Below are 14,185 nucleotides of genomic sequence, written 5' to 3'. Positions count from 1 at the left end.
GAAGGAAAGGGGTTATTAGGTCCTTGTAGCGCTTAGTTGAGGAAATTCCTTTACTAAAAATAACAGTTCTTTTCTTGAACATAGCACTGCGGATGGGGTCGTTATTTGCTCACATCCATAGAAAAATCTTAAATCTTAAGTCTTTTTCTCAGGGACAATTTTATTGTTTACAAGCTTATCACGTTCTTATGATGCATGTCCCAATTAATTAATAAATATTAGCTTATATGAATAAAATAGAACATTAATGGCGACTTAATTTTGATTGATATAATTGTTTACAGCATTTGTATAGACGGCTTACGAAAAGACTCTTTTAGCATATGGAAACTATAGTTCAAGAATCTAACAAGGGCATGCCTGGGGGTATTTTGACGGCAAAACGGTCATAGTGAACGTCCCCTTCCCCGTTGGAGTGGAAAGTACTTTACTAGTTTTATGTCCGAGACACTACTACTGCTTTGTCCGATCTCTACCAAGAGTAAAAGACTAAACACTATTATTAGAGGAAAACTCTATGTTTCTACATTTACTGTAAAATGGGAGTATGATGATAACTCGAAAGGTCAATGTCCCGTCTCAGCTATTATTAGTGCGTATTTAGCTTCTTTAAAACGCTCGACTAACTATTAAAGAAACTGACTGATATTAATTATTAATTAGAAATTCGAAAAAGCGATAAGGAACCTTTTCGTGTAAGGTTTCGTTTCTTAGACGATAAAGAAAAAGTTTTTACTTTTGACAACGAAGAAGACCAATTAACCTTTTACAAATGGATTCTTGAGGCTATAGCTATCAGACAGGGGGTTAACTTTTAAACTTCAAAGTTTTTCATTAACGCAAGTCTCTATAAATCACCGACACTAAATATATTCTTTTTATTACTTAAATTTTAAGTTAGAAATCTATTAATTTACATAAATATATTTATATAATTATAGTCACTTTATAATTAGCCTCTTTTTCTCTTTTTAGAATATGGAAGTTACAAAGTCTAAATTAAACACGACTCAAGCGGAGCGTATTCAAGCCTTAACAGAAAACGAGGAAACAAGAAAGCTTCATCAGGTTAATTTCAATTTTATATACCATTAATTTTTAAAATTGCGAGTTACAAAAATGATAATTTGTTACACCAAAAATATAAGTTTATCATTTTTATTTATGAACGGAAATGGGTATAATCTATTAAGTGAATATAGAATACCTGACTGTTTATTGTGTTAACCTAATTAATTAATATTACAAATGATGGGAGGTCAGGGCTAAGTGTGTATCAGGTAATTCCGCATAATTAACTATATTTGTTCACTGATTCTTGGTGCTAACCTTATGAAACTCTTTCGCTAGTTTTTTTTATGTACGGAAATGGATACAATCTATTAAGTGAATATATTTATATTATTAGGATGTATTAGAATATTATATACTTACATTGAAAAAATTTCGATCAGAATTCGACTTCGACTAAAATTTGATTTTTATTATTTTATAGTTTTCATTGTTAAAATATATAATATATAAATAATTACTTATAGTTTTCGTTGTTAAAATATATAATATATAAATAATTACTTTTGTTCTCTCTTAATATTGTGAAGGAACTTTGTTATCTGCATGCTGAACCTAAACTACTTTTTTTTAATTATAAATTTTCATTTAATCAAAAATAATGTTGAGCGCAGCTATTTTTTTATATCATACAATTTAATTATTTTACTTTGAAATTTTCTTTATGCATTAAAGAAACGCAGATTTTAGATTATAATAGTTACTTTTAATTTAGCTAAAACTGTTATTTTAAAAATATTTTTTAATAAATTTACAACGTTCTTGAACTTCTTTTCCCAACGCATAATATAAATAACCACGCAAGAGACTTAACTTTTATGTTATATAATATATCTTATCATTGACTTGGGATCAGGATTTATAATTACCTTTTTTATCACAGCGGCTTTTTAATACATAAACGTTGCTGATTATTTTATTATAAATAAAAAAAAATTTGCCGTAAAGTTCTTACATTACTTAATTTATAAATTTTTCCACACGGGAAAGTTATATGTAATTTTAAGGGGGAAGTTACTATAATTTCTAATTAAATTTTGTTAAGTATAAAGTTTGGAAGTTTTGGTAGAAACGAGTCTTGAATTAATGTTAAAATTTATTTAAAACTATTTTTTTGATTTTTTTAGTGAGTCATAATAATTTTGTATAACATAAATTATTATGATTCAGTAACTTTAATATTGATTTTCAAAATTTATTATGGATGTACTAATATCAGTACTCTGAAGTTATTTTCTCAAATATGATTGTCTTTAAACAAAGATGAGAACTATAAAATTTTTGAGCGCGACGTGAGCTGGACCGTTGCTCCCCAGGTACTTAAAAAAGAACCGGCGCATGTTTTAGACAAGCGACCCTGGCTGTTGATTGGTTGTTCTAAAGAGAAAAGCTTCAATGATAAGCGGATTAAAAATAAATTTTTTTGAATGGTGGTTTCTCTAGCTGAGAAGTTTTTTTGGTGACTGAATCATTTCTCTAAAATAGGCTGTTATTGGCTTAATTTATTTTTTTTTTGGCTAACATTTTTATAAATATTTTTCGTAACGTATAAAAATTATTTTATTAGTATTGTTATTATTTTAATCCTGAATTATTGTTTAATAGGACTTGGTGCCGGATGTCCTCTCGGACAGTTCATTTTGGTTCAGCCAGAAAGTGTCTTTTCCTTAGCCAACATTAATTTTTTTTCCCGTTTTTTATTATTATGAACATAATGGATTATAAAATCTATCTATTTTATAGTTATTTGAGGGTTATGTCGATGTTCTATTTTTAAAGAAAGTTTATATATTAGAAATAAATCTTAAATCTTTTCATTATGGTATATTCGTATACCCTTTTTTATTGGTTATAATTTTTATTGCTAAAACATTGATAACATTGCAAAATTTTTAATGAATTAACCAGCCAAAGCGCTTCTCCTTTACTTTAAAATTGGCCTATTATAATTTATTATTTAACGTTTGCCAACAAATAGTTAAGACTTCCCCCTGAAAAAAAATTTTCAAGGCATCGATTGGTAATTTCATTTATTACATAATTTATTCATTATTTTGAGTACAGTCGTGGTCAAATTCGTTTTTCAAGTTTTATAAAGTAAACTTTAAACTATTTTTTTTCTTTTTAATATATTATTATAGTAAACTCATATAGATAATAATTATTAATACTAGTTATTTTTACAATTATTTTATTATTTAGGAAGAGGCCGTGCAAGAAACTCCACCGCTACGCATGGGCGTCTCGGCTTCATTACTGAGCGATATTAAGTAATTGTTTTTATTTATTTACTATGTTCTTATTATTATTACTACTGCTTTAAGAAACATGATAAAAGAAGACGTGAATGGAGCCATCAAAGTCCGCTTGACTTCTTCACTTATACAATCTATTTTTAGGGTGTATCCAACCGGTTATTATTATTATATTTCTGCTGCTATTTCTTTATTGTTATTGTACTTAATAGTACTATTGAAATACTAACTTAATAGTTTATCTAACAAAGAACCGTGTTGTATATATTTTTGACAAACTAAAATTTATTAAAAAAGCTTGAACTCTACATCATGTTCGCAACATATGAAATTAACCAATTAGATATATTATAAATTATTTTCTTGACCAATAAAAACTTTTTTATATGCTTAAAGTAAATATTTTGTAGTCGGATGTGTTTAAAAATTTTAATATTTGTTCTATATATATATTATTAAACATTACATATACTATTTCTAGTACACTTTTACAAAGGTTCATTGGGCTACAATTCATTCTTATACAATAAATATGAGTAATTATTAAAATGTAAAATGTTAAGTTCAACACCGAAAAAGCAATGCTATTCTTGCTTTTTCTTATTTTCGTTATTGCTTTACTGCATGCATTAACTATACCCAATTACTATTTTAATAGTGAAACAGAAATACGATGAAAATATTTCGAAGGTATTATTATTGCTCTGTAGTTTTTTATTATTATCAACTTATTATGGCTACCGTCTCCACTCAATCAGCACCCTTCTTATTTTGTATCAGTAAACTTGATTGGCTTTCATAGAGTCGTAAACTGTATACGAAGAAGTACTTTATAGGCACGCGTCTGAGTAGTTAAGGAAAGCCAGCTGGTTTCTTCATGGGTTCACCAAAGTTTTTAAATGTCATGTAGTTAAGCACAACTCCTTACTGATTGGTCGGACGTCATTTTTAAAAGCAATGAAACATTTTTACTGAGAGCCGGTCATATCTGCCCAAGCCGCTATAAAATATAACTATCATAAACATTTTCTGTTGGGCAATATTATTCGACAAAAATCTAACCGTTTTGTTCAATCCAATAATGAAACTGGCCTTCAGATTTCTGAAGAAACCTTTTGGAAGAACTTTATCGAGTCAGTACTGGTTTATGAGTCACGAGGTACCGGAATAGTCGAAGGGGCAGAAGTCTCTTTCCACGATTGTCTAATGGCCGAGCATCAAAGTTTTACTTTACTACATTAAAATATTATTATAGTATTATTTTTATTGTTAAAGGATATATGAATCTTTTGAATGTGAAACAGAATAACCTGTTAAGGAACACACAGCCGTTTGAAAGTGGAAGTCTCAAAGAAGAAGTTTTACAGCTCCTTTTATATTTATATTATACTATTTTTCATTAATAAAAAAAAATTTCAGGGTTATTATGAAGAGGAAAAAGGTGAAGTTGATAGCAAAATAAGGCAAGTAAATGCAATGTCTGGCCTAATCCTTCAGCAAGAATATGCCGAAAGCTTAAACAGTAACGCAGAAGGCGAAGTATTCATCATAATAAAAACAATAGGAAATAATAAATAATTAATAACGGCAGCTGCTGCGCGATAGTTTTCAAGCAAAACCACTCGAAATAAGGCACGGGGATCGCTACTGCTCTTCCTTTGTTAATTCTCCCGACAGCCACGTGGATGGATTTTTCTGTTTTTTTCCTATACTTTTAAGAAAATTTTTTGTTATTTTCTACTAATAGAAAGACGACTTTTCTGTAGACATCCAGAATTTCATTCAGAAAATACAAACCTGGAACCCAACTTTATGCGAAACAAGTACTATTATTACAAATTATTATTATAACTACTATTATTTTGTAAAGGTTTTTTAGAAGAGGGTGCGGTCTCGATTTTATACCAGTTAACCAAAACGGAATCTCTCAAGTTTAGGGGTAAACTTTTTTCAGTAATTATTATTATTATTATCATTATCATTATTTAGAAGAAAAAATTTCCCCCGAAAATCTGGAAAGAGCCAATCGTTATCAAAAGTTTGTGCAAGAACTTTTACGGCACTTCTGGGGATCCATCACTTCTTCCAAAGTTTCGACACGTGTCAGTTTTTTTACAATTTTTTTTTTCCAATTTTATATTAATTCATTTAAATTTCATTCCATTTCTATTATTTTGTAATTAACGAAAACCAGTAGATTTTTTATTACTTTCATTAGTTTTTATAAATATTATAAGATTCGACTCATTTTTTATATTAAAGTCTATTATTATAACACCATAGAATTTTTTTTTATATAATTCTATTTTATTTTATATTATAAGCCAAACATGATTTATTTCCTTTTTATTATTAACATTTTAGTCAATAAAAGTATTTATTATTTTTCTTTAATATTCACATTATGCATATTTTATATTATTTAGGAATTTTTTAAATTTATTGCTTTTATTAATTATTATTGTTTTAAAAAAGAGCGAAGATAAATGCATTGTGTATATTGTCAAGCACGTGAGTTAAGCATAGTCAATAAGAAGTGACCGTTTCGCTAAACTAACCACTGAAAAAAAAAATTATTTTACATTTCTTATAAAGTTTTCCGTTTTTTATGTTTTTCTATACTTCAACTTTTTTATTTTTTAAAGTTATAATTTATAAAAGTTAATTTAGTTTTTTTCTGTGAATTTTCTATCCAACACAGTTTATATAATAATAGATAAATCCCGGAAGAATAAAAGAAACCTATGAAAGGCTGAAGAAGATTAATCGAAAAGTTGAAACTAAAATGAAAGATTTTCCTCCTGAAGAAGCACATGTTATTATGTTTTTATTGATTATTAGAGTCATTATTTTTATTATGACCCTTTAGATTTGCGACGGCCTCAAAGTGTCGCTCGCTCGAGCTTTGAATTATTATGAAAATGAGTTTGGCGAAGTTTGAATTTAAAAAACTGGAGTAATAACAAAATGACAAAGAAATGATTAAAAAATTTATTTTTAAGAATTTTAAAAAAAGCGAAACACATTTCGAGCGATTAAAAAGTCTCCCAGGTGGTTGTGCACCTAAAATTAGAATTTATTTTGCTTTAAAAATTTAACTTTAGGGGCAGTAAAACTTTTAATCTTCAAAAAGTTTATAACTGATAAAAAAATAAATTTAAAGAGTAAAGTTAACTTAAAGAATTCGCTTAAACTAATCACAAACATTTTATAAGTAAACGAGACTTTTTTATCATAACATAATTCGCACTGTAACAAAGATAAATATAATTAACATAAGTTCGCTTAAATTGTACAAAATATTATATATAACTTACTCTAAAGTAAACTATCACTTTCCAAAAAAAATTAAAATTAAAAAAAGATCGACTATATTTTCTGTTGAACTGTTTAACACGTTTACAATAATAATTAAAATTTATAAATTAATGGTTTTAGTTAGATAGTAAAAAGTGTAAAAGTTTGCAAAACAACTACAATAAAAAAAGTTTCTGTGAATCTAAATCTCTCCGAGTGTTTATCTGTTTCATAAGTGACGTTTCCCACAACTAATAACATAAGAGCTCCTATAAATAAATAGTAATATAAAGTAAGTAATCTAACAATAAGCCAGAAATATTTTTTTTGTAAGAAACCAATTAAATTGATTTAAAAATATATTTATATGAAATAAATAAAAAACCAGGTTGAAACTGCTGGCACTGGACAGTTTGTAACTGATACCGCACTTTTGGTATTTTTTTTAAATAAAACTCTAAGATGGCAGTTTTTCCTACAAAACCATGTCCATTCCATATAAGAAAAGCATCATCGATGTAAAGGCGATCTAAACTCTGTTTAAACAATTATAAATTATTTAAATTTATTAATGCCAATACAAACTAAATTACGTGACGTAGTTTTTGAAAATCATCGTAATATTTTTTGGTAAACCCCTTTGCAATATCGTTTAAGTCCTGCAGAGAGGTATACTTAGTATGATAAGGAAATTTACACTATAAAGAGGGTTACCATTCAAGCGATTACGTAGAGCTTAATTCTTTAACTAGTCATACAATAATTTTAAGCTTCCTAATTTATTAAAGTGGAGTGCAGTAGACTATTAATAAAAGTAGTATATAAACTATTCAAGGTAAAAATACGCCATCCCAGTTTTTTAATATAAATTTAAGGAGGTAGATTCACACCTATTAGTTCATTTAATTAATTCTCCCATAAATAGAACAACAAGGAGCAAAGAATTGAAACTTTAAAAAGACTAAGTAAACAAAAGGTATATAAAGTTTAGGGAATATTCAAACTGTTAGGCCAGATCGGACCACAACTATGAACTTCCGCAAAAGCTGTACAACTTGTACAAAGTTATAAAATAGGTTCTATAAAATTTAATAATTTAATAAAGAAAAATTGTTAATTAACAAATAAATTAAGTAGAACAAATAAGTCAACGCAACAGCAGGAGTGAAAGCTAACCGTAAGCACTCACGTTTGACCATATTGTCGAGGTACCATGCGAGGGCTGGCGCGAAACAGCTTCAAGGTAAACAAATATTGAATTCAATAAACTATTCAACAGATCTGCAAATTTACGACTAATTAATTTAAGTTTACGATATTTTAAGTTAATTACTATTTATAAGAAATTCATGTTAAAAAAAAATAAAAAATGCTTAGGGAAAAAGAAGGTAGAAGCAATTTTTAATGTTAAGTGCTATGTAAAATAACTAAAGGCTTCGAAAATAACAAGCTACTTTGACTGGTAACATAAGATTCAATCCGTCAAGATTATTTTTAAAATAGTGTATATATATATATATATATATTCATATTAACCTTAATAAACAATGAGATTTTTGTTCTTTGTATGTAACGGCTCTCCAGTCCATGGGGCTTTAAAGAAATTTTAGCTCTATCCCCGTCTAGAGGATAAGTTTAATATATTGTTTTTGTTTATAGGGTCGAACAGAGCGTTGTCAGTAACTGTCTATAGGATAGTTTAATAGTAGCTTAACGTCTAGAGGGCGTATACATTACTAAAGAGCCTAAAAGCTGCAAAGAAAATTTTAAACAGTTAAAGCTTATTTTAGAAGAAAACTCCAGTTTGCTTTTCTGAACGGGCTATTAAAGACTTTCAGCACTCACTTAGTTAAGTACGCTATAAAGCTATACACTCCTCTTAAATAAAATTCATGTTTGTTTTAAATATATGAGTTGGGTTGTCCCCACAAATTGTGACCTTTATTGTTGAAGATCTTTTAGATTCTTGGAACTATAGCCCAGCAGGTTAGTTATTAAAACGTCTGTTAGTCTCCTAGTAGGTTTTTTTGCAGTTATATTGGAAACTTTATTTAACTTCCGATTAACCAAAAAGTATTATAAGCCTCTTGAATTTAAAGTATTGCTATTTTATCTTATTTAACAAATTTTATTGTAACTTCGACCCATGTGAAAAAGGATATATTTTTACCTTTACAATTTAGGAATACAGTTATGGTAATCCCTGCCCTTTTTTTAGTAACATGAATTTTTTTTATGCCGTCAAGCTCTTTTCCCTCCTTTTTTTAACATTTTAAAATGTGTAAAATATTAGTTAGTTAAGGCAAGAGCAAGAGCTTGTCATTATAAGTTATTTCAGGGTGTCTACTATTACTTATAATATAATTTATAGTTTTAAAAAAAATTAAAGTTAATCGGCGCTAGTGTTGGTTCAGTTCTAGGAAATTAGCTACTCTTTGGCAAGGGACAAAAATTAAAGTGTTATTAACCGGTAGATATATTTATACACTCGACAGGGTACTTTTTTCAACAACTAACAAGCAGTTGAAGAAATAAAGGATAGTAAAGGGAGAGACATACCTAGTTTCTACCTTTGTAGAACATTTAGCTAGCTAGCGTTGTTGAAGGGATAGTAGGTTATTTGTTCTACTAAAGTAAAACCTTACAGTAGTTTATATAGTAAAACATCCATATAAATTAGTAATCCTAGGTCTGACTGCACTAAGGTGCAGCGCCTACTACTAAAAGTGAAAAGTAGACTAAAAAGAGTTCAGTTTAATAAGCTACTTCGCATCTGCACCCGAGAACTTAACCTGGTCGTTGGTTCTGTACAGCATTAATAATTAATAAACTGAGGATCCTTCTTTTATTATTAAGTTAGAATTCTAAATTGGTGCCATCGCTAGAGTTTAGACTAATAACTGAGTTATATTTGTTGAGAGTCATAATTAATTAAAAATAATTAAAATTCTTACTTGATTTTTCTCACACAAAAAGCATGCTGCATTAAAGAAAAGTTTCCAGTAAGACAAAAAGCCGTTTCATTGGCTTCGGGTTAATGAGGTGAATTTTTAATAAGCCAGTTTTTTAAAACTAATATAACCATCAGTTCATAGTTTTTTAAATTAATACATTATCTTATGGGGACTAACAATATTATCTGGTAATTACATAAAATAAACTCTATCACCCATAGTGAAATAAAATTAGAAAAAACATTACTAAAAGTTCCGTAACCCTCTTACTTTGTAAAATATATATATTTTAGTTTCAGTCTTCAATAACGAATTAACAACCATAAAAAAAAAAGTTGTTTTTTTATCATACCTTGAATGTAAACAGTCGTTTTATTATGTACCTTCGTCTACCATTTTTTTAATATCTTAGTAATGAACAATGGGTGTTGCCCTGAGTTTAAGTCTCCGTCAAGGTTTTAAACTACTGAGATTTTCTTTGCTGCTCTAAATAATGTTTTTTTTGTAATGTAATATACATAAGTAAGGTATATTTTTACTTTAATATTTGGGTAGAAAGGTTGCAGCTTGCCATTAGTTTTTTTTGAGCCTTTAGAACTAGTATTACGTATATTTAACGACTCCCAGGTCAAGCCATCTTTATTAGAGTGTTAGTAAAAAGATATTCTATAAACGGACTTCTTCCTTTTCATTTAAAACTTTGTATACGCCCTAAAGCCTGACCAGTAGGCCACACGGGATCAAACATAACCCAATATAAGCCATCGACTAGACAACTTTCTTAAAAAAATAAAGGTCATCGCTTTGTAAAGTTTTTTTCTATTCAAAACCTATTTTTTAATTTAAAAATATATATCCATAGTTTTCCTTAATATTAACCTTATAAAAAGTTTTTTAAAATTTAATAAAGTTATCACAAAGTAAAGATTCGAGTGAGTTGCAATATTATCACACCTTTTTTGTATTTCATTATATATGTTTTTACTAGTATATCTTCTACTATTTGAAGTTTTAATAACACTTTATTATTAGTATTTTTATATTAGTGTGTTCACCCTGTTAACAGTCTGGAGACAGGTGATTTTTAAACAGTCCAAATGTTAATTGACTGTCAAAAAAATTGCAATGCCTTTAAAGATGCCGTCGATTTAAGTACAAAAAAAAAATAAGAATATTTACTAAATTCTTCAAAGTACTTAGTACTTAGTACTTAGTAAAAGGAGCCTGATCGGGTAGACTGCTTGTCCAGTCTTCTAATAATTATCTGATTGGATCATTAGATAATGTAAGTGAAATAATAAGGTTAATTATGCACAGGGTTTGTAAGTTTTCATTGTAGCTTGGAAGCCAAGACTATTGACGCTAAGCTTAAGGTCGTAGAATTAGCTCTTACCGACGGGACTCTTTTCGATCTTTGCTTTTAGTGTTTTAAACCTGGTCCTTACCTATAAATAATATTAACTATTTAGTATCATGAAGTGAAAGCTATTGAAGGCTGTTAAAATGCACATATACTACATAAGTAATATGCACAAAATAAGGCAACGATGGCAAAATGAGAGAGAGAAAAAAAAATTACTTTTTTATAAACCTATACTTCGTGTGTATTTATAGTACTTTTACACAAGTACTGTTCCACACTTGAGCTAAAGCTTAAAAAAAAGTTAGTTGGATATGATATAATAAATTGTTGTATGATAGTTATATACAACAAAGACCATATAAAAGTAGTTAGCAGTGTCCTGACTGAGATGGCAAGTAACCCTGACAATTTTGAGGTCCCGTAAAACTCTCTTCTATTACTACTGCTATTCGCATTCTATACAGGCTACAAGCCTCTTCCAGTTATCTCCCAACGCGGGTTGCCATTTACGCCGACGGTACGATGAGTTATTAGTGTCAAAGTCACCGTCCTACTACAATAACATCTACAGCGTTAACTCGACGCGCTTGCTAGCTGATGTCGTCATAGAGTCTCCTTATAAATGCAGCAAAGAGTAAGGCGTTTTTTATAAACTAAACACACTGAGCTGCCAAAGCTGGTAATGGTATTACGCGGTGTCATATATAGGGGGATAACGAAATCTACTCTGTTGTGGTGGCAAATGTCAAGGCAGGGACCTCAAGCTCTATATCATCAATCAATTGTGTAGCCATAACACGGTCTCGTTGCACTATAAGCGAAAGTTGTATGTGTTGTGCATTCGGCCGGTAATGACATACGCATATGCAGTCTGGGCTTACCACTCCTTAGCAATAAAGCCCTCGCGTCAAGCGCGACAAAATAAATTAATCGAACCTTCCAACGTAGACGTCGTGCCTTCTGCGCTATAATGATACTCTCCGCCACACATACTCTTTAGGAGCAGTTAGGAGGAGCTCTCACGAAAGGATAGTTAAACAGCACAATACCACCGTCGCGTGACACACTCTTATATAGTTGCTTACGCCTTTCCAACAATTATAAAATTTGACTATTGTTTCTGACTGTAATACGCCAAGTACTTTTGTTAAAACTAGCGTCTCTTAAGTAACTAGACAAGAAATAAGCAAAATCAAATATCTTCCATAAAAGTGCTTCGCATTAAATCGAGAGATTTTTAGTCACGGGCAAGCGCGTAGTTTTAACTATACTGTTAATTGCTGATCCATATTAATGTTAAGATTTCATTATTCTTAGCTGTATCGCTTACTATCCCAGTTTTTCTGCTAAAATGAATGGACAGACTCGTATCGGATTCGTTAAAATTAATAAAAAATGCTAGTTTTTAACGCAAATTGCTGTTTCATTTTTTTACTAATATAATATACTATAAATGAGCAGATATAGAGCGTATCCTCTTCAGTTTTTATTATTATACTTTGTACTCTTATGTCTAGTTCATCTGGTATCTCCAGATTTTCTGGAGTGTTATACGGCTTTATTATCTGTTTATGGCTTCTTGCACTTATTGGAGCAGCCTTATTATTTCACTTCCCGTTTGCTAGCTTTGAGGTATTGATAGTAAATTTTGACAATTTTGTTAGAATTAATATAACATGGTGGGAGGTTCCGCTGTTGGGATTATCATCTTTAACTTATTCGCAGGGTTTATCTTTTTCAACTTTAACTTTTCATCTATGTCCTACAATAAAGGTTACTTTCTTTACTTTATTTTTATAGCGATACTGCTAGTATTCAATTGATTTTCTTGTACTTTTGCTTCACTACTAAGGAAGTTCCATTATTTTAACTGTTTTGACTTTTTTTCAAAAATTTTTATTGTTATTTAATAATAAGTATCTAAATACTGAGGATCTCCAAGAAATTCCACCCGTTCCTCGAAGTACTTCACAGGTTGTTTTATGCTTTCTCCTTTTGTTTTTTGGCAGGTACAACGAGTTCTCTTAGCCTTTCTAGTAATTTTTTGTATAAGTTGTTCCGTTATTTTAACTGTTTTTGGCTTTTTTACAAAAATTTTTATTGTCAATAATAAGAATATAAAAACTGAGGATCAAGAAAATCCACCCTTTCCTCGAAGTACTTCACAGGTTGTTTTATGCTTTCTCCTTTTGTTTTTTGGCAGGTGCAACGAGTTCTCTTAACTCTATCTTAAACTGCCTCATTCCCTAAAGCATTCTTATTGTTTATAGCCGTCTTCGGGAGAGGACCAGACGCTTGATATTTTATCTAGTTCTTTTTTTTTCGTATATAACTCGCTTCATTTTTATATTGAAAACTTTTTTAATTTGATTCTATTTTTTCTTTTTACATATAATAACTTTATTTCTTCTTCCATTAATTGTTTTAACTTAGCTGTTTACACCTCCAAAAAAATTTGCATTGATTATAGAAAAGGTAATGCATTTTTCTTTTATAGAAAAAGTAATTTTTTGTTAAGTAAGTGCTTCCTTTCTTAATTTCAGATTTTTTTTTAAATTTTTTTTGATATTCATTATTACTGTTATATAGATTTAATACTTTTATCCTTCTCTGTTGCCTTTTTAAGCCTCTGCGTTCTTCTAACGAGTTTGTCGTTGCTTCTACCTTTTTCGGCTTACTTTTCTCCTTTCTGCGGGTGCCACTTTTTTATAGGATTTAATAATGTTTAGATATTAATGACCAACTTTTTAGGCTAGTCGGACTCCTCATAAGTATTATCTGTTTTGCTGATGTTAAAAAATTGGTTACTGCGCCATGGCAGTTTCAATATTATTTTTTATGGCCTTTGATAATCGGCTTTATTGCTTTCTTTTCCTCCATACTGTATGCATTTAATGTTCATTCTAACAGAAAAGCCTCCGTTAACAGCGAATTTTAATAAATTCCTACTACCTTTTTTGCGTTATAGTTCTGCTTCCATTTAACACCTTTTTTTAGATAATGCACCATTTCGATAACATTTAGGATTTATTAAAGTTTTAGTGATCATAGATAAATAAATCTAGCTGTCCACATTAAAGAAGATAGTATAGTTGTCATGCTACTATAACTACTACGTTAGCATATTAGCATTGTAACACAAACCACACGTGCTCAGGCTGGTCAGGCCCCACCATTTTTTTTGTCCAATTTCTGTTTAAGGGTTGCTGCTGTTAAGCATATAAGTCTTTGAATGTAAAGTTACT

The 14,185-nt window shown here is 29.5% G+C and overlaps 2 protein-coding genes across 2 annotated transcripts; both read left to right on the top strand.

The window, feature by feature from the left end:
* The first annotated feature begins 450 nt into the window (after nt 1–450).
* LOC135120670 (uncharacterized) lies at nt 451–6,382 on the top strand. The gene is made up of 17 exons (XM_064045010.1): nt 451–592; nt 664–806; nt 976–1,068; nt 2,677–2,727; nt 3,050–3,091; nt 3,274–3,341; nt 3,396–3,484; nt 3,985–4,016; nt 4,425–4,548; nt 4,602–4,684; nt 4,746–4,865; nt 4,918–5,007; nt 5,074–5,149; nt 5,197–5,265; nt 5,316–5,428; nt 6,043–6,141; nt 6,196–6,382. Exons 3-17 carry the CDS (start codon nt 979–981, stop codon nt 6,265–6,267), a joined length of 1,218 nt encoding a protein of 405 aa, XP_063901080.1. The 5' UTR covers nt 451–592; nt 664–806; nt 976–978; the 3' UTR covers nt 6,268–6,382.
* Nucleotides 6,383–12,449: 6,067 nt separating this feature from the next.
* On the top strand, nt 12,450–13,905 carry LOC135120679 (uncharacterized). The gene is made up of 8 exons (XM_064045018.1): nt 12,450–12,572; nt 12,627–12,713; nt 12,858–12,914; nt 13,055–13,108; nt 13,211–13,250; nt 13,374–13,415; nt 13,530–13,635; nt 13,692–13,905. Exons 1-8 carry the CDS (start codon nt 12,450–12,452, stop codon nt 13,876–13,878), a joined length of 696 nt encoding a protein of 231 aa, XP_063901088.1. The 3' UTR covers nt 13,879–13,905.
* Nucleotides 13,906–14,185: the final 280 nt, after the last annotated feature.

The sequence above is a fragment of the Zophobas morio genome, unplaced genomic scaffold (genome assembly GCF_036711695.1).
Source record: "Zophobas morio isolate AGI-343-1 ecotype UQ-CSIRO unplaced genomic scaffold, CSIRO_AGI_Zmor_V1 ptg000407l, whole genome shotgun sequence".
NCBI lineage: Eukaryota > Metazoa > Arthropoda > Insecta > Coleoptera > Tenebrionidae > Zophobas > Zophobas morio.
Note: the sequence above shows the minus strand (reverse complement) of the source record. Positions and strands in the feature narration are given on the sequence as shown.

Excerpts from the sequence above, each read along its gene's own strand:
- LOC135120670 (XM_064045010.1), top strand. The coding sequence starts at position 979 with ATGGAAGTTACAAAGTCTAAATTAAACACGACTCAAGCGGAGCGTATT. Across the intron at positions 1,069-2,676 it reads AAACAAGAAAGCTTCATCAG|GACTTGGTGCCGGATGTCCT; the intron begins GTTAATTTCAAT and ends ATTGTTTAATAG. Across the intron at positions 3,342-3,395 it reads TCATTACTGAGCGATATTAA|AAACATGATAAAAGAAGACG; the intron begins GTAATTGTTTTT and ends TACTGCTTTAAG.
- LOC135120679 (XM_064045018.1), top strand. The coding sequence starts at position 12,450 with ATGTCTAGTTCATCTGGTATCTCCAGATTTTCTGGAGTGTTATACGGC. Across the intron at positions 12,573-12,626 it reads TCCCGTTTGCTAGCTTTGAG|GTTCCGCTGTTGGGATTATC; the intron begins GTATTGATAGTA and ends ACATGGTGGGAG. Across the intron at positions 13,251-13,373 it reads GACGCTTGATATTTTATCTA|CTGTTTACACCTCCAAAAAA; the intron begins GTTCTTTTTTTT and ends GTTTTAACTTAG.